We start from the raw sequence: 20,655 nt of genomic DNA on the forward strand, positions 1-20,655 counted from the left end.
AAGAAACTATTATGAATGGGTGGCTTAGTTTAAACCAATTCACTAAACAAGATCTAAAGATACACAAGCACAAGTACACATGCTGGAATATACATATATACACTCCTACACATGCACACACACACATAAATTCTTATGTATATATGTGTCCATTTATGTGCTTACACATTCACACATTCAAGCATGACCTTCTTGAAGCATTACTTTGTTCAATAAGTAATCAATATTTAATAAGCACAAAGTACTATTCTTGGCCTCTTGAAAAAATGATGAAAAAAATACATTTCCTAAATTTTAGGTACCATTATAATAATAGGGAGAAATTAGGCATGTTCACAAGAATAAACAGTATAACACAAGCACATAAGATTTAAAAAAAAACCTTGATTTAACAGATAATTATTATTTATTTCACCTAAAGTTTCTTCCCTTATCAGATATCATCAATTCTAATTTATTTTAATGCAGAATTTTAAATGAATTCTAATTTTAAGTGAATTTTAAGATAAAATTATGTTTGATCCTAAATACATTTTTAGTAATTCAACTATCTGAGAAAGTGATGATCACGTGTGTAGAGAGTTTAATATTATTTATTGTAATAGGATATGAATATGTTACCAGTGAATTGATAGAACAGTAGATAATGCTTTCACTTCTTCCTGCTGAGGGTATGTGAACTATGTAAGTAATATATTCCCTTTTGAAATTCAAGTTACAAAATTTTGAACCATATCCAGTCAATTTTATCTTTTATTCTGTCTAAATAAGAAACTATGCATTGAAAGTATTTTATGATCAGTTGTGGAAATATTCATAGCATCTGTTTCTCACTCCAAGAAAAGTTAACGGCATTCTGACAAGTCTGCAGAGGCTGGAACCTTGGGTAGAAGCAATGAGGATGAAATGCCCATTTTCAATGAAATTCTAGCTTATTTCTGCCAGTTTTACAAAAAAAAAGTGCATAACTTCCTTTGGTCTTCATTCTAGAAGGTGGGATGAATTGCATGGTTTTAAAAAGCCTTAAGTTGCAACTCTGTGGAGTCCTTCAGAGTAAGCAGACCTGGTAAAACTGGTGACTGGTTATCCGGGCAGGAGTTGGAGCAGCTGTTACCACTTGCTTCATTACCTTGGGTCTTCTTCTTTTAACCTCTCCTTGAAAACTTTTACAGTACATCCATCAAAATAAAAATAGTAATTGAAGAGACCACATGCTGGATGGATATAGTGATGAGGACCACCTCATCACAGAAACTGTAAGTAAGAAATATGTGCTCCTTCTTTCTGCATTGCTTCCCACAGCACCTAATTTAACCCAGTAATTTCTCAGTAAATGAAAGCAGCAAATGACGGTGAGCAAAGGCAGACAGAAAGGTCTAAGTTCAAATCCCAGCACTGCCACTTCCTTGTGGAGAAGGGAATAGTAATGCTTGCCTCAAAAAATTGTTGAAAGGGTTAAATGAATCTTTGTTTCTTTCTCTCTTTTACACACACACACAAACACATTTGAAGCATATAAAGGGCAGAGAAAAAACATTGAAATATTCATTAATAACTCACAGCTTGGCATGTTTTTCTGTTTTGCAAGAGATGCATCGCTGGATGGTCGACTGATTAACTCCATAGATTCCAAGCCATGTAAAAGTTCCTCCCACTGAGATTGTCCAAAAAGTGTGCCTCCTGAGAGGATCTACATCAAAGCTATGAGGCAGAGAGAAGTGAGTGAACAAATACATTCCTTTGATGCCCAAATATTATTTTAGGTGATGAGGTCATGTGGCTAAATCTTTATAAAACAAGAAAAGTAGCATTGGACATACTCAAATATATTTAGTCGAGATCCATTTGCTGATTGCTCTAATACATTGTGTAATCCACCAGCATCAGCTGATCCTTGAATGAGAACCGTTAAGAAGCCCACAGTCATGACAACCATCTGAAATGCATCGGTCCACACCACTGCTTTTAATCCTCCCTGAAATGAAGAGAATGGATGCGAGTTCTTAAAAATGAAGCCTCAACTCTTCCATTTCTGCACAGCCTCTCTGCTAATGCATATTTCTTTCTCCCTTTTCTCCCTTTCTTCCCCCTTCTCTCTCTCCCTCCCTCCCTCTTTCTCAATCTCTCTTTCTCTCTCCCTCCCTCCCTTCCTCCCTTCCTTCTTTCCTCCCTCCCTCCCTCCATCCCTCCTTCTTTCTCTCTTCCTCTTTCTTTCTTCCTTTCTTTCTCTCTTCCTCTTTCTTTCTTTCTTTCTTTCTTTCTTTCTTTCTTTCTTTCTTTCTTTCTTTCTTATCACTGAGCACCTTTTATGTGCCAAGTTTATTGAGGATGATCACCTGGGTCTGGCTTGTACAATTTGAGATTTTTTTTTTTTTGTAAATTTAGTGCAGTGAATAAATTTGGGGAAACTGAGATGGTAGGCTACTGAAAAAGAAGAAAAGAACTAGGAAGGAATGATAGATTCCAGACATTCATGGAGAAAGGCGTTTTAAGAGCTAGAGGATGGTCAAATAGTGAGGTGAGCAAACCAGAGTGTCAGGAGGGTGAATCTAACAGTAGAACTCAGGAGACGGTGATTCGGCAATAGGTTAGAACAGTGGTTATCAAACCTGGATCCTTTTTAGAGTTACTTGGGGAATTTGAAAACAAACAAACAAACAAAAAAATCAATGTCTGAGCCCCATCCCCAGGAATTCTGAATAAACTGAGGTCTGGGCTGGGACCCAGTTCTAAGTGTTTTTACAGCTCCCCAGGTGATTCTAATGTACAATTCTAGTTGGGACTATGTGGGCAAGAAGAAAGGAGGAAAGAAAGAGGCTGCTGGAGAATCCCTTAGGAACATGGCAAAGGTGCCATGAGCAAATTAGGAAAGATTAAATGAAATGATATATTTTAAAAGTACTTTGAAAATGAATAAGCACTATGTGAATGAAAGGATGTGGTATTTTTAACATTGAAAAATAGAATTATCCCTGGTTACTCCCCCAGAGTGTCAAGAACATCTGTGAAAAGATGACAAGCTTCGTCTTTATCTTGAGAAGAAAGAAGACACTGGATTTGTCTCATCATTTCTCATGTAGTTAAAATTAAAATGTAACTTAAAAATAGACATAAAAGTCCCTTCCACATGCATTGTGTTTCTATATTCTGTTCAATTTCCAATTTGAGAAATATTCAATCTCTTACTTCCACCTTCCAAGAGTGGTATTTTGATTTTCTTTAAAGGCATTAAGACTTCTAAACCCAAATCACAATATCAGATTTTAGTGATATGAAGAACAAATATCAAAGACCTCAGTTTTCAGAGGCTACTTGGCATGGGTTATATGCATAAACCTGAACTTGAGCTAGACCTGGGGCAAGAGAACAAACCACTTCATCACCACTTTAACAAATGTGCTTCAAAAGGCAGATTACTATAGCTACCATGAAAACTTCTCTTTTTTTTTTTTTTTTTAAATCTCTTCCACTGGCTATCTTAGCTAGGCTACACATCCACAGGATTAACAGAGTAAAGAAACTGCTCTATGAGCAAAAGTGTTAGATAACTGAGCCACCAGTTTGGTGAGACATTGAAGCCTGTGTTCTGGCAAGAGGTAGGAGATGGAACAGAGGTGTGGTGAGAAGAGGTTAGATGGGTGGATTGACTCACAGACTGAAAGATTTCCAACACTAGGTTAAGAAGCTTACACTTTATCCTGTGAACAGTGGGAAGCAAGGAGAGAATTAGGTCTGTGAAGTGGCGTGAAGAGATAGATGTTTTAAGAAGATTAAGTTAACAGAGGCATGCAGGGTGGAGGGAAACACTGAAATCAATTAAGAGGTAGTACATTTAGCTTATTATTGTTTATTGTGATGATTAAAGTATCCAGACTTGTTTCTGACATCTTTTTGGTTTCTATTTGTTCTACTTTTTCTGTATTTTTTTTCTTCTCTTGCTAAAATCAATTGCAGTTTTGTTTTGCTTTGTTTTAATTCCTTTTTTCTACTCTGATTGTTTTATTTAAATGAGTCCCCTTGAAATTTTGTCATGAATTTTTCATTTAGAGTCTAAATTTTTAAAATGTCTTAATCACCAGCAATTCAAGGATTAAAAACTTCTTTAAGTCTAATTACTCTCTTCCTGATTTACATGCTATTGATGTCCAAATGAAAGTTATTCTTTTTCTTAATCGCAAAATTACATATAATAGTAATCATTATTACATTTATAATATTATAAACTATATTATTAGATATTATATAAATTATACCATACTATAAAATTATTGCTGTTTTCATTAAGCAACGGAAATTGTTTGACTAGACTTACTAAATGTGTACTATTTTATTTTCTTATCATTACTTCTCCCATCAAAAACTGGATAATTTTCCTTCTTCCCACAGTATTTCCTCTAGGTTTTTCTCAGGGGAAGATATGTTAGGGGTAATTTCTCTCAGTTTTTGACAGTCAGTTTCTGAAAGATAGTTTTGCTAAATACACAATTATAACTGACAATTGTTTTCCTTCAGTGCTTTGAAGATATTATTCCACTGTTTCTGGCTTCCATTACTGTTGCTAAGCAATGCATCTAGTTATCCTTCTATGGCCAGTTACTTCAGAGCCACTAATCTGTCACATACGGCCAGGCATGTAAGGAATAGGAGACTATTTTTAATTTAGGTAGGAGGAGTATGTCTGGAATAGAATTATGGTAGTGAGAATGGAATGGAAAAAAATAAGATAAAACTGTAGTGCAAAGAAAAGGTGGGATTTGCAAGCATGAAAAGAGAGATAAGAGCATTTTAAAATTGTATGTTATCATGATATATGTTAAAAGAGTAAGTGATATGCGCACAAAGCCAAAATACATGGATGGTGCTATATGATAATATATCAATTACTTTATTTTTCTCTGTAAAGGAGGAAGGAGAATCCAACTATCTGGGGACCATTACCATATTCTTAACTGGTTACTTAAAGCCTCCATATATGGTACCAATGACTCAGAAGAATAATGATTTCTATTGCAGAGCATGGCAAATAATAGGTGCTCAATGAACGTTTGTTGAACTAAACAGATTGTAACAATTATATAAATATAATTGCCAATACCACCCAGTTTCCTTAGTTAAAACTGACCATGTATAAGACCAAATGTTAAATGTAATCCAAACTTATCCATCTATAAGAGACAAAAACAAGTTGTGGAATCCTCAAGTTTACAAAATACCAGCCATCCTTGATCATTCATTCATGCATTTTGTATTCCTCAACCAGTAGACAGTAAAGTATAAATGTTACCTATGATTTATAATCACTGTTAATGAGCACATTTTTTTTTCTCAGTAGTTGCATATGGTCACCTACCCTCTGAGCACGGAGATATTTCTGTCATTAAATCTTCTCTTAGCCATGGCTTTCTCAAATGAGTCCAGAGCCCAAATTCTATTAATGGTTGGTACTGAAAAGAATTTTAAACAAAACAGTGGCACTTTCCTCTGGAAACTGTGACAGAGAAGCCAGCATATTTCTATTTAATTGTGGGATAGCAATTTCTGCTATACTTAGATGCCCTGTTGTTGGAAATTAGCCCTTATCCCATATTAAGAGACAGTGCTAAATATTTTTTCACAGCTAGATACATACCAGGGTACAGTAGAATGTGCAAACAATTCCTGTTGCAAACACAGAGCCCCAGAGATCAAACCCAGTCACTACGAAAGGAGAAAAAATATTGAAAGAAGTTTCTCTAAGGAAAGTAATAGAACAAACTTTATGAGGAAAAAGTCACAATATTTTTGTCTGTGTTCTTTGTGCACAAACGGAAATCAAATTAGAGTTGTCTCATTAAATTTTCTCACCTCTGATAAAGATTATTTTATTACATTATTATACCTCAACCCAGCCCATAATTTTCATGTAATGCTAAAAGTCAAATTATTCCTCTTAAGATTCTGGAGCTTCCAATCCTGCACCAATTGTTTGTTTGTTTGTTTTTCTTAACAAATTTAGTCTGAGTACTTTGAAACCACCTAAACATTGACCATGAATAAATATTTCTCATTATAATCACATAGCACAATTAAACTGAGTACTGAGGACTTCTAATATTACAGGTATTATTATGAAATTTCTTTCACTTTTGTTTCTTCTTTCCTTTTTTTCCCTAGGATTCTATTCTTTCAAAGGGGTCAGGTATAAATCTTAAAATAATTACTACAAGCACATTTTACTCATGTATTCAGAGTATCTACTTCATAAGATTACTGAGAAAGGACCATATATTATAGATGACCTTATTTAGTGGTTGTGTATATACCATACAAAATTGTCAAACTTACTTTTACCAAAGGAGAAAGAGAAGGAGTAGGGATAAGTTAGTAGTATGGGATTACTGAAATACACTACTATACATACCTCACATCAGTCAGAATGGCCATCATGAAAAAATCTACAAAAATAAATGCTGGAGAGGGTGTGGAGAAAGGGGAACCCTCTTGCACTGTTGGTGGGAATGTAAATTGATACAACCACTATGGAGAACAGTATGGAGGTTCCTTAAAACACTAAAAATAGAATTACCATATGACCTAACAATTCCACTATTGGGCATATATCCTGAGAAAACCATAATTCAAAAAGACACATGCACCCCAATGTTCATTGCAGCACTATTTGCAATAGCCAGGTCATGGAAACAACCTAAATGCCCATAGACAGATGAATAGTTAAAGATGTGGTACACATACACAATGGAATATTACTCAGCCATAAAAAGGAATGAAATTGGGTCATTTGTAGAGACATGGATGGACCTAGAGACTGTCTAACAGAGTGAAGTAAGTCAGAAAGAGAAAAACAAATATTGTAGGTTAACACATATATTTGGAATCTAGAAGAAAAGTACAGATGCACCGGTTTGCAAGGCAGAAATAGAGACACAGATGTAGAGAACAAACATATGGATACCAAGGGGGGAGAGTGGGGGTGGGGGTGGCAGTGGTGGGATGAATTGGGAGATTGAGATTGACATGTATATACTAATATGTATAAAATAGATTACTAATAAGAACCTGCTGTATAAAAAAATAAATAAATAAACATAAAATAAGCCACAAGCATCCCAGTGTTCATTGCACTATTTATAATAGCCAGGACATGGAAATGTCCTGAATATCCAATGACAGACAAATGGATAAAGAAGGTGTAGTCCATATGCACAATGGACTATTACTCAGCCATAAAAAAGAATGAAATTGGGTCATTTGTAGAGATGAGGATGGACCTAGAGTCTGTCATACAGAGTTAAGTAAGTCAGAAAGAGAAAAACAAATATTGTATATTAACACATATATGTGGAATCTAGAAAAATGGTACAAATGAACCTATTTGCAAGGCAGGAATAGAGAAGCAGATGTAGAGAACAGACATGTGGACATGGGGGGTGGGGAAGGAGAGGGTGGAATGAATTGGGAGATTAGGATTGGCATATATACACTACCATGTGTAGAATAGGCAGCTAGTGGGAACCTGTTGTATAGCACAGGGAGATTAGCTCAGTGCTCTGTGATGACCTAGATGGGTGGGATTGTGGGTGAGGGTGGGAGGGAAGTCCAACAGGGAGGGGATATATGTATACTTATAGCTGATTCACTTCATTATACAGCAGAAACTAACACAACATTGTAAAGCAACTATACTCCAATAGAAAAAAAAGATAAACAACAAAGATTTACTGTATAGCACAAGGAACTATATTCAATATCTTGTAATAACTTATAATGGAAAATAATTTGGAAAAAAATATATACAACTGAATAACTTTGATGTACAATCTAACAAAACATACTGTAAATCAACCATACTTCAAAAAAAATTGCCATAACTTCAGTGATTAGAAAACAAGCAATAATCAAATTGGGTGTTTGGAACCATGTGGATAAAATCAAGTAACTAGTTATTTGCATTATTTTCAGTGTTCAGTTTATAGAGCTTTATGTTGTGACAACTACAGTAATTCAAGCACCCTAACCACAGGAATGTCTCCTCAACAAGATGTTGTGTGTATATTTCTCAAGGTGACAAGGCATGTATAAAAATGGTGGACAGTGCAAGAGAGTGTCGCTAGCTCACCTTGATTGAGGGCCAGAGCAGGAGCATACACCACCACTCCTGTGTAGAGAATCTGGGGGAGAGACAAGAATCAGGTGAACAGTGAGAAAAGTGACACAGAAAGTAAGCCTGCCTAAAAAATTCTTTATGACCTTAGAGCTACATTTCCTTAAACTTCTTCGTCAAACACTTCAATCCCATGCACTCTTGTTTTGAAATCCTTGGCTACTGTAACTAATTTGCAGACGGGATAATCATGCGATGGAGGAAGAGTGTTGGACTTTTAAGACGGCTGCATATTTTGAGATTTTATGGCTAGATCTGGTATATTTCTGAAGGATATGAAAATACGGTTCAAGTTAAGTTTTTTATTCACCCTTCCACTACCCCATCATACACATATCACCATGACACAAACACATTTTAGCAATTTGAACTATAAATTTTAGAGTGGAGATGGAAATAATCCGTGATTAGAGCACCATGCAGGGAAAACTACCAACATGGGTGATCTTCATAGGGGGTATATCTTCAAGCTCCCAGAACTGATGGAAGTGGATGGAGTCCCATTTAATTTTAAATGAAATTTCACCATTTAGAGATCCATGCAGTTTTTTTTTTTTTTTTTTTTTTTTTTTTGCGGTACGCGGGCCTCTCACTGTTGTGGCCTCTCCCGTTGCGGAGCACAGGCTCCAGACGCGCAGGCTCAGCAGCCATGGCTCACGGGCCCAGCCGCTCCGTGGCATGTGGTATCTTCCCGGCCCGGGGCACGAACCTATGTCCCCGACATCGGCAGGCGGACTCTCAACCACTGTGCCACCAGGGAAGCCCCCATGCGGGGTTTTAAAAGGCAAATATCTATGGACAGGTCAAGGAGCAGTGTTTCCCTCCTTTTCTTGTTCTTAAATCAGTAGTGAGTGGGAGTTTTCATTAAGAAAAGAGAAGGTAGTTAATTTCTAGAAGAAAGTTCTTGGTGAGTCACGGGAAATGCATTGAGGGTGTCCCACAGGCAAGTGTGGGGCAGAAAGAGGGCACCCTAGAACCCAGGAGAGGAGTCCAAAAGGGGAATGTGGGAATATTAGTTTGAGAGTATAGTCTTAAACAGATTTTCAGCAAAACAGCTATTTCTGGTTCAACATAGTTTACTAGTAAAAACACAAAACAAAACAGAATAATTACCAGATCATTTCATATCAAAAGCAACTTGAACAGGTTAAATAAGAGTTCAAAATAAATTTAAGAAAAAGCTTTTTTTCCCTTGGTGGTTTATTATATATATATATATATATTTGTTTGTCATTATTTGTACAGATATATGGGGTCTATGAAATGTGGAAATACCTTGATATAATCATTTGTCTTGAAAGTGCTATCCTTAGAAGAAAGTAGTTTCTTCTTAGTGTTGAATCTTTCTTTTAATTGTGTTAATTGCCCCTGAAATAAACAAACTCTACTTGTCACTCCCCAATCCACCTCTGCAGCAACCCTTACCCCTTACCGTCTGCAAAATGTAGATGACTGTGGCTGCATAGCGAACTGGTTTGTTGAATCGTAGTTGTAAGTACTAGAAAGAACAGAGAGAAGGACATGCAAAGAATCAGCAAGTTTTATGTAAGGGCTGCTAAGAAGGTTTTCTGTTTTCTTGGTATTTCTCTGAGTTTGGTGCTTAGTTTATAACATGATTTTACGCTATCTGTACTTGGAAGAAAAGGAAACAAATTTGGAAACAAATTTGGATTATTTAAAGTCAAAGATATAGAAAAACTCAATTTTTGCTGAAGCTTCCCTTGATGGTCAGAGAAGATAAATGTTTTTTATTTTAAAATTGTTATTGCTTCAATAAAAACCAGATTTTCTGGCTCATTATCCAGGGCTCTTCTTAGTGGATATACTAAAGCCATTATTTCCTTTTATATCTCCACTGTCCCCAGATTCAGCTCAGGCCTTCCTTTCCTCTTTCCCAGATCAATGCAGTAGCCCCCTAACTGACCTCTCTAATTCCAAGCCTTGCCCACTCATTCCACCAACCACACACCTGCTGCATTGATTCTCCTAAAGCAGAACTCTGGTCATGTCATGCTTTTCCTCAAACTTTCCAGTGATTCCTTATCATTGACAAAACAAATTGCACATCTCAGGCTTGACATTCTAAACCCTCTACTCTCTGATCCACACCCTTCCTGTCTTAGCTCACATCACTAACCCTCACATGATTTATTCTCCACATAAAATCATTATGTATAATTCAACCAGCATGCTTTGTACTCTGCCAATTTGTCCTTTGTGTAGGCAGATTTTCAGTGTGAGAGAGCCTCCCTCTCTCCAAATTCACCAATTCTTAGAGAATGGACTTGAGGATATGGGGACGGAAGGGTAAGCTGGGACAAAGTGAGAGAGTGGCATGGACATATATACACTACCAAATGTAAAATAGATAGCTAGTGGGAAGCAGCCACATAGCACAGGGAGATCAGCTCGGTGCTTTGTGACCACCTAGATAGGTGGGATAGGGAAGAAGATGCAAGAAGGAAGAGGTATGGGAACATATGTATATATATAACTGATTCACTTTGTTATAAAGCAGAAAATAACACACCATTGTAAAGCAATTATACTCCAATAAAGATGTTAAAAAACAAACAAACAAAAAAAAGGATAGCCCAATTGCCATTCCTAGTCCTACTCATACTTTCTTCTCTGAGCATTTAGGGCAACTATATTAAACTTCTTTCATATGTAATAACACTTGATCACCTACTGCCTTATATTTTAGTGTTGGATTCACATATCTTACTGTATTTGCTTCGTGTGGTTACTGTAACAAAATATCACAAATTTGGTGGCTTAACGCAACAGAAATGTGTTCTGTTACAGTTCTGGAAGCCAGGAGTTCAAAATCAATTTCACTGGGCCAAAATCAAAGTGTTGGCAGGGCTCTGATCCCTCTGGAGGTCTTAGGGAAGAATTTACTTCTAGTTTCTTTGGAGTTTTTGGTGGCTGCAGGCAGTCCTTTAGCTTTTAGCTTTATCACTCTAATCTCTGCCTCTTTGGTCACACTGCCTTTTCTTCTGTCTATCAAATCTCCTTCTGCCTTCCTCATATAAATGTGATCGTACTTAAGGCCTACCTGGTTAAACCAGGATAATCTCTCCATCTCAAGATCCTTAATTTAATTAACTTTACAAAGATCTCTTTTTCTAAACCATATAAGGTAACAGTCACAGGTTCCTGGGATTAGAACATTTATTATGATTTTTAGAGGGAGGGGGATGCATTTTTCAGCCCACCACACTTACTTTCCCTGGTACATGTAAACAGGGTCTTATTTTATTCATTTTATCTTCATCTTTCATGTATTCATTCATTTAACAAATATTTATTGCTTACCCTCTATATGGCATTCTGCTATACAATGATAGCAAATATTATATAGTTCATGTCACAAAGGATTTTACAGATTAGAGGAGACCATTAACAAATTTATACTAAAGTAAAGTTACACTGATGGTATGTACTAAAAGAAAAGCTACAGGGAGCTGTGGACACACTAAACAGATGGATCTGATTTACTGTTGGAAGTCAAGAAAGGTATTCCTGAACAAGTATTCTAGAAGGCACTAGTATTTGTCTTCCAGTGCATGATAAACATGTACTGAATGAACAAAATAAATGTTAAAAGTAACAAATGACTTGAGGGCTTAATATCCTGGTGGTAGTTCTTGGTAGTAATTTCTAATTGGCAGTAGTTCTTTCTTATCTAATTTAAGAAAAATCATTTTGATTAACCCAGGAGTTTACTGATGTGTCCTTTTCCTAGAAATGATACATAAGTAAGTGTTGATTGATGGCTTAAGGTGGAACCTTCTTTGAAACCCTAGAAAAGACTCCTCTTGACAGAATTGTCACTCAGTTTCACTCTAATCCACATCTCCCAATTTACTGCTCAACCCTTCCCCCAAGGAAAGAACCACCTTATTTTCAGACCATCTTTCTTCAGACAACACATTCAGTACACTGTGAGTCAGGTACTAATCCAGTGGGTGTGTGACTGAGGGCACCAGGTATGAGGAAAATATTTTTAAAGAAGTAAGGAAGTCACTGAGAGAGGAACTGGAAATCTCAGCTATCATAGGATAAAACACAGTGCAAAACTTTTAAGCTGAAGACAACATGGGTTCAAATCACATGTCCTTGGAAAGATTAGTTTATTGCACTAAACGATGGCCACCTCTTTCTAAAATTGGCATTTGTAGGATCTAATTGTATAGTGTACGATAATGTCAAGTGCAGGGACAGGAATATAGTGGGATCTTAGTGACTGTAGTAGTCATTGTGGGTGTGACCCCTGGAGCTTATTGGCACTCTCTGTCCCAGTACATGTTGATAGCATCTAACTGCACAGTGATTTTCTGCTTGAGGGCTTTATCTCACCCCTTGCACAGGGCAGACTAGAAGTGCTTGGGGGTGTTATCATTGTCTTTCAGCCAGTGACAAAAGGAAGTTGGACCAAAAAATCCCAGTTATTTTCATTTCAAGGAGGCCAACCCTGATATGTGATCTGTACTGCCCCCAGAAATCCCCAGTGAGATAGAACCTCAGTTGCTCACAATAACAACCTGCTCAAAAACATACCTTTTATTGGCTTCCTTTTTTTCCATGTCTTACTTGCCACTTGTTTACCAATGCTTAATAAAATCATTTCCCTCCAAAATGACTTGCATTCAACTCCTTGTCTCAGAATTTGCTTCTGGGGGAACACAACTTAAGACAGTGATATTTCTACCAAATATGATTCAAGTGGAGACTGCAAAATTGCTTGTGTAATGAGCTGTGTCTTCTGGTTGACAGGGATTCTTTTTCCATCACATGAAGAACCCAGGATAGCCTACTAGAGGATGAGACCAAGCGTAGTATGCTACAAGCTGTCCCATCTGAGTGCCCCTAGACCAATGAGCCACTAACCAACCCACTAGCTGATGGCAGTTACAGAGATGGCCCCAAGTAAGACCAGAAGAACCTTATTGTCTTACTAGACTCTCTTGAGCTCAGGTCAGATCACTGATCCACAAAATTGTGAGCAGGTAAAATTGTTGGTTTAAGCAATTTATTTTGGGATGGTATGTTACACAGCAATAGATAACTGATATAAAATGTGATATCAGAAGTGGAGAAATGTAGCAAAACCCAAACTATGTGATATTGGCTTTGGGACTGTTTGGCATATGAAGTCTAGGAAAGCAAAGGGGAAATTGTTCCTGAAAAATGGAAAGTTAGTGAGAAAACTGCTATAGGAATCTGCAAAAGTCAGTGGTTTTAGCATCTCAGTTTAGTTCCTCTAAATTCAGTCAATTCAGTCAAGCTAGAGAGATAGTATTAAGAAAAATATACATGAAAAAAAGAACTAGATCAGAAGTAAGACACCTTGAATTCTAGTTTGAGCTTTGCCACTATCTCACTCTATAATCTAAGCCTCTGGTTTCTCATCCATGAAATAAGAGACTATTTGAACTGCATAATTCTCCATCGGAAAGATTGTATTCACTCACTCACATATCCAGTGGTCATCCTGGATCGGTGTATAGCTTTAACTACAGTCCAAAGTAAAAATGGAAGTTCAGCAGAAAAGTTACATACTTTGTGCTTGCTTTTAAAAATAGCACAGGTAACATTTACCTTCATGTTTGACTATTTTCAAAACCCCAAACCTGATATAGCCACACTATTTTCCATCTCAGGAAATAAGTCCACTTTTCATGTTGGTTCAAGTATCATGGAGCCATCCTTGACTCCTCTTTCTGTCTCACTACCCACATGCAATTCATAAAAGAATCCTGGCACCTCCTCCCCCACCTTCAAAATTTCACTTGCATCATCCCCTCTGTCTCCATGCTAATACCATCATTCTTGCCTAGATTACAGCAATAGCTTCCTAACTAGACCCCCTGCTTCAGCAGTAAAAACCTTATAATTAACCTCATCATACAGCTAGAGTAATACTCTTAAAATACAAATCACATTAGAGCACTCTCCTGCCCAAAGAGTGCAATGACCCATCTCACTGAGAGTAAAAAACAATCCTTATAATGACCTAAAAAAGGCCTCATAACATTGGTTTAGACCCTATCGCACGCTAAATATCCATTTTACAACAAATATTTTGTCACTTTATTTACTATACTGAAATAATACTCAATAATGATATCTTATACTTACACATCTAATTTCTCAAATTTTAAATATAATTACTAAAATGCCACAAATGTAATTTAAAGGAGAACTAAAAAAAAAGCAATTTACAGAAAAAAAAAGTGTATAATCTATGCTTAGAAAACACTATGGAAGAAGTAGTAGCCTGGGCATTATAATGAAAAAGTCTGGATTAGAGAGAAGTAAGTAGTTCAGAAACTATTTAGTTTAAGAACTCTAAGAAAAATGAGAATGCAGGTAGACATCAGCTCACAAGGTAGTGTTAAGGGTAAATAATAGCATGCTGGATCTATTAATGTTTAATAAGAGAAAGAAGAAAGTAACTCTAAGTGAAGCGGAGACAACATGATGAGACCAATTATAAACTGTCCAAGTGGAGATAATGAAAATGTATGATATTGCAAATGAGCTGAGCCTAATTTATAACTTGAGAGTGAGAACAGTTCCTTATGCTTTGACATGGGAGAGGAGAGTGACAAAGTAGCACAGATGACATAGATTCGTCTTGAAATCCCCCCGCATATCAAAGCATTTAAATAAGTTGGCTATTGCCAATCCCAAAACTCAATGACTTAAAAACCAGGACTTAATATTTCTCACAATTTTTAGGATTGGCTGGGTGATTCCTCTACATGACTCTCCAGGGCTGCCATGGGGCTGCAATCAATGGGAAGTTTAGCTGGGGGAGAAAATCCAAGATGGTATCACTCACATGTCTGGTGATTGGTGTTGGCTGCTGGCCAGTGTGCTTCTGTTCTTCTCTACTTGTTCACTCATCCTCCAGAAGCTAGAACAACTAGACCCACTTCCTGACATAGCTATATCAGGACAATATTCCAAGAAGGCAAAAACAGAAGCTATAAGCCTCATGAGACTTAAGCTCCCAATTCACACATCACTTCTGCCACATGCTATTGGTCAAAGCAAGTCACAAGGCCTTCCCAGATTCAAGAGGTCGAGAAATAGACTCTACCCTTTGAGTTTTTACTACTTTAAAAGACCCTGGTAAGAATATTTATGGCTAGGTAGCAGAAAATGGACGATGAACAAATAAACATAAATTCAAGTTTCTGTACAGAGATTGGTAGAAATTTAGGGACTGTAACAACAACAAGAACAATAATGATAAATAATATAAAACTCTTCCATGGCATTTACAACTTGCCAGCCTCTGTTAAAAGTATTTGCATATAATAACTCATTTATTCCTCACAGACATTCTTTCAGATAGGTAGTTTTATTATTCTTATTTTACATGTGTGAAAATCAGGTACAGAGAAGGTAAGTCATTTTCCCAAAGTCATGCAGCTAGTTAAGCAGCAGAGCTAGTATTCAAAGCCAAGTAGTCTGAGTTTAAAGTTCATGCCTTTAACCCCTATGCCACACTGCTAATTCTTATAAAGAAAGAGGCAGTCCCAAAATATGTACTTTACACAATCTGAATTTCTTCTTATTAGGGTACTACAATTTAAAAAATATGTAAAGGGCAAAGGTAAATGGTAAATTAAATTCAATGAAAAGCTTATATGTCCTCTATCTGTACTGTCTCAAATCTCCTCAGTTTTATATTTGCAATTGGTTTAATGTAGTAACTTAACTGTTTTACTAAAACTGTACAAGCCACTGTACAATCTTGACTAAGTCATCTATCTGTATCTCAGTTTTCTTAGCTGAAAAGTGACAATACACAATGTTCTTCGTGCTTCTCAGAATACTGATGTTAATAATAATACAAGTAATAACATCAGCTTTCCTTCATTGAGAGTCTCCTACAAGTTAGACAGTATATTAGATGTTTACCTACAGGTCCTCATTTAATCATTGAAGTAGCCTCGTGGGCTTGACTTTGTTATTTCTCTTCTACAGATGGAAGGTGTAGGTGTCTGTAGATGTCTTTGGATACAAGTATATCTGTATCCAAAGCTTAAGCTTTCCCCAATAACACTGCAATATTTTTTCCCATGATGTATAATTGCCCTGAAAATAGTGAGTGTTTTTCAACTATCATGTGTTATCATCAAGACAATGTGTATCACTAGAGAAAAAAGTAAGAATAACAAAACATGTTCTAGTGGAGAGGAAACAGCAACTACCTCCCAAAGTGAAAATGAAGGAAGTAGTTGTCTTACCTCATATGTGCTGGTGATGCCAGATCTGTAGAACACAGGGATAAAGAGCTCTGATGTGAAGATGATCACAAATGCGTATGCAATGAAGAAGACGATGAAGGATGCTCCAAAGCGGTAGACCTCAGCCGGGGTCCCCAGGACAGTGACAGCGGACATGAAGCTGGCTGTCAGAGACAATGCCACGGGGCCAAAGGTCATTTGCCGTCCCCCAACCAGAAACTCCCTTGAAGTTGCCTTTTTTCTCTCCCTAATGGCAAAGAACACCCCAATTCCAGAGGAAATGACAAAGAGGGCTGCAAAGACTACATAATCCCAAACTTCAAAGTTCTTCACCTCCATGCTGGGAAGTATGGCACCAGAGAGTTGCTCTCAACCTGGTCTCAGGGAGAAGTTCTTTCCAAAAGCAAAGCTCAGTAGAGTAGACGCTTTTCCAGGAGAGGAGACTGTGGTTGTGTGAAGAGAATGATGACCAGAGGCACTTGTGTAGCACTTCGGAAACCAAGTTGTACTCAGGGAAGATCTCAAAAGTTGATGACAAAGAAGGATCTGGTAGTGGTACCAACAGATGAGAACTTGAAATCTGACCCTGGCCTGGAGCTGTCTTTCCCTCTGCTAAAGCATATGTCACAGAGAAGTAATTCAGATGTGTTCTGAAATTAATAACCACTGGGGGTGGAATGAACTTGCCAGATAACATGCTCTTTAATCTCCTAGATTTTTTTAAACTTAAGGTTAACCATTACTGGGAACCATAGAAGTGCTACAAGTTCACCACCTCAGCATTTTTAATGAGTGAAACAGAATCTGTAAAATGCCAACAAAACTATCACCTGTATCTTGCTTCCGAGTAAGGGAGGGTGAAGGTGTGTACTTGCAACTCCATGAGACGTTGGGTGTGGGGGAAAAGGAGTAAAGAACGAGGGATCAGGAGACCTTTGCTCAAGTTGGTGCAAACTTAAGTGAGCTGTGAAATTGTTTATGAAATATTTAACCCCTCAGAGCTTCATCTGGAACATGGAATAATAACATCTCAGAGGGTTATGATGAGTCTTTAAGTGTCTCTGACTTTCTGACCCTCTTTTTCCTGATCAATAATTAGCTATTATGTGTGCTTATAGTGAAGCACCCTGGAACATAATAGAGTTGACTCTCTTTTGACTCTAGGCTTCAGAAATAAATTGACCAACAATTAATAAATCGGTTGTAGTCCTCAGTTTTATCTTTTCTCTCTCTCCTTCATTTTGACCCATTCACAACTCTTGTACACAGAGGTTAAGTTTTAGTTAAGACCAGGACAAATGAGAGAAAGAAGGTAAGAATCCAGTTATAGATTCTTTTTCTTATGTGCCTTAAAATTATTTTTTATTATTCCTCTTTTTAATTTTTTAAATTTTATATTGGAGTATAGTCAATTAACAATGTTGTGTTAGTTTCAGGTGTACAGCAAAGTGATTCAGTTATACATATACATATACATGTAGCTATTCTTTTTCAAATTCCTTTCCCATTTAGGTTATTACAGAATACTGAGCAGAATTCCCTCTGCTATACAGTAGGTCCTTGTTGGTTATCTATGTAAAATATAGCAGTGTGTACATGTCAATCCCACACTCCCTATCTATCCCTCCCCACAGCCTTCCCCACTGGTAACCATAAGTTCATTCTCTAAGTCTGTGAATCTCTTTCTGTTTTGTACAGCAAAAGAAACCATAAACAAAACAAAAAACACACAGAATGGGAGAAAATATTTGCAAATGATGCAACCGACAAGGAATTAGTCTCCAAAATTTACCAACAGCTCATGAGCTCAATATCAAAAAGACAAACAACCCAATCAAAAAAATGGACAGAAGACCTAAATAGACATTTCTCCAAAGAAGACATAGAGATGGCCCAGAGGCACATGAAAAGATGCTTAACATCACTAATTATTAGAGAAATGCAAATCAAAACTACAATGAGATATCACCTCACACTTGTCAGAATGACCATCATCAAAAAAATCTACAAACGATAAATGCTAGAGAGAGTGTGGAGACAAGGGAACCCTCCTACACTGTTTGTGGGAATGTAAATTGGTACAGCCACTATGGAGAGCAGTATGGAAGTTCCTTAAGAAACTAAAAATAGAACTACCATATGATACAGCAATCCCAATCCTGGGCATATATCTGCAGAAAAACATGGTTTGAAAGGATACACACACCCCAATGTTCATTGTAGCGCTGTTTACAATAGTCAAGACATGGAGGCAAACTAAATGTCCATTGACAGGTGAATGGATAAAGAAGATGCAGTACATATATGCAATGGAATATTACTCAGCCATTAAAAAGAATGAAATCATGTCATTTGCACCTACATGGATGGACCTGGAGATTATCATACTAAGTGAAGTAAGTCAGACAGAGAAAGACAAATATCATATGATATTGCTTACATGTGTAATTTAAAAAAATGATACAAATGAACTTATTTACAAAACAGTTATGGATTCTTGATTCTGCTCCTATTAGACTCTTTATTGTTCTGAAGTACCCACAGCAAGCCTCTGGAGGACAATTTCTCTACATCATTCATGCTTCTCCTGCCTTCTCAAAGGTCTTCCCCAACACCATCCCTACAAAACCAGTATGTTCCACAAGATCTAGTTCATGTCTACCTTGCTCTGTGGAGCCTTCCCTGACTCACATCTCCTGCTGCCCTCTCCCCCAACTCCTGTAGAAACAGGCTCCCTTGGCACCCACTTTTTACTCTGAGAATATCCTCACCTATTTTAAAGAATCTCTATGTGTAGGTCTGTATGAGCCAGTCAGCAGTTGCAGATGACAAACTCATTGAAGGCAGAGGCACAAGGCCTGGTCCAGAGTGCCCATAACATAGTTATTATGTAGCTATACATAGTTAGCTATTGTAGAAAGAAGGGAACTCATCCAAAAAGCAAAAGAAGAAAACAAAAATTATCCATAATGTCCAAAGCCAGAAATATTTCCTATCAAACAGAGGAAACTTTAATTTTGTTTTTGACATCTGAGTAATTGAATGAATCTTTGATTATTTGTTTAGTCTGGGTACTGTCTGCACTCCCTACTTTGATCCATGGATTGGAATTTGACCACACAAAGCTTTGATGGTTGTAATATGCTTTTAGTTGCAAAGAAATGTGCCAAAACTCTGCCAGGAGTTGTCTCTGTCCTGTTGTTTAAATTCCTCCTCTAAGTTTACACATTTGATATAATCAGGGTTAATGGGAAAAATAGGTCTTTAATATTTTGTCTTAACCTTGGCTTTTACTAATTTGTACCGTGGGGTATTCTAATTATATAACAGATTTTTATTTGTTAACAGTCTCAGCAGAAAATCAGAGCTCCAGCTTTCAGAAGCTTGACTATTTTATGCTTTAATATTAACATCACTTAAGTGTTAATGTTCAATCCACAAGGCATGTGGACAACTTGTACAAGTCTTGTGAATATTTATTCAAAACACTATTATTACATCAATGAAGTCCCGAGGTTAAATACTAGAAGCTTGTAGGTGAAGAGTTGATGAGTACTGCTGATTCAATTAACCTTCATCAAGAAACAGTATTATCTACATGGCTTCCACTGGTCTTGGACTTCAACACAGTGGGGAAGCAGAGTCGCTAATGGTTCAGGATGTGAACCTCATGCCTCTCACGTAAAGTATTCCTTGCTTCCAACATTTTGCTATTTATAAGGCACAGCATTAATGTATTAATTTAATTCTCAGTTATTTTCTATTTTTTTACACTTTCTCCCTTTGGTAGTATCCAGTGTCTTCATACTCTCTGTCTATCCCATTGAATCTCACTCTATACAAGATTCATGCTGATTATAAAACATAACACCCATTTATTCATAACTTTTCAGGGAAAACAAAAAGCCAACACATTCAATGGCTACGTAAGTTAGAAAGTACATCCCTATGTCAGAAATACTAACATGGGAGGAGAACAAAGGAAAATGTGCTTCTTTGGAGAAATCTCAGTATCTCCTGCACCCTCTTGCAGGGGCCTCCAAGGCCACCACCTCTACTTTATTCCTTTAGTGTAAAGCTGGGACCCTTGTTAGAATGTAAACACCATCACCTGCCACACACACACTCACACACACACACATACACACACACACAAACACACACACTACCTTAACAAGGCCCAGCTACTCAATTACCCTCTTGCCTAATAGGTTAGGTTTGTAG

At 37.1% G+C, this 20,655-nt stretch overlaps 1 protein-coding gene across 1 annotated transcript in view; it reads right to left on the reverse strand.

Annotated features, from left to right (window-relative positions):
* The window catches only part of SLC5A12 (solute carrier family 5 member 12), a gene marked incomplete at both ends in the record, with an annotated part of 42,799 nt that extends 26,029 nt beyond the window's left edge, over positions 1–16,770 (reverse strand). The window contains 6 exons of the mRNA XM_081240633.1: positions 1,561–1,701; positions 1,821–1,975; positions 5,630–5,697; positions 8,117–8,168; positions 9,594–9,659; positions 16,432–16,770. Coding sequence (XP_081096759.1) covers positions 1,561–1,701; positions 1,821–1,975; positions 5,630–5,697; positions 8,117–8,168; positions 9,594–9,659; positions 16,432–16,770 — 821 coding nt within the window. The remainder of the gene's footprint in view (positions 1–1,560; positions 1,702–1,820; positions 1,976–5,629; positions 5,698–8,116; positions 8,169–9,593; positions 9,660–16,431) is intronic.
* Between the last annotated feature and the right edge of the window lie 3,885 nt (positions 16,771–20,655).

This window comes from Mesoplodon bidens, assembly GCF_964165515.1.
Source record: "Mesoplodon bidens genome assembly, chromosome: 7".
Taxonomy (NCBI): Eukaryota; Metazoa; Chordata; class Mammalia; order Artiodactyla; family Ziphiidae; genus Mesoplodon; species Mesoplodon bidens.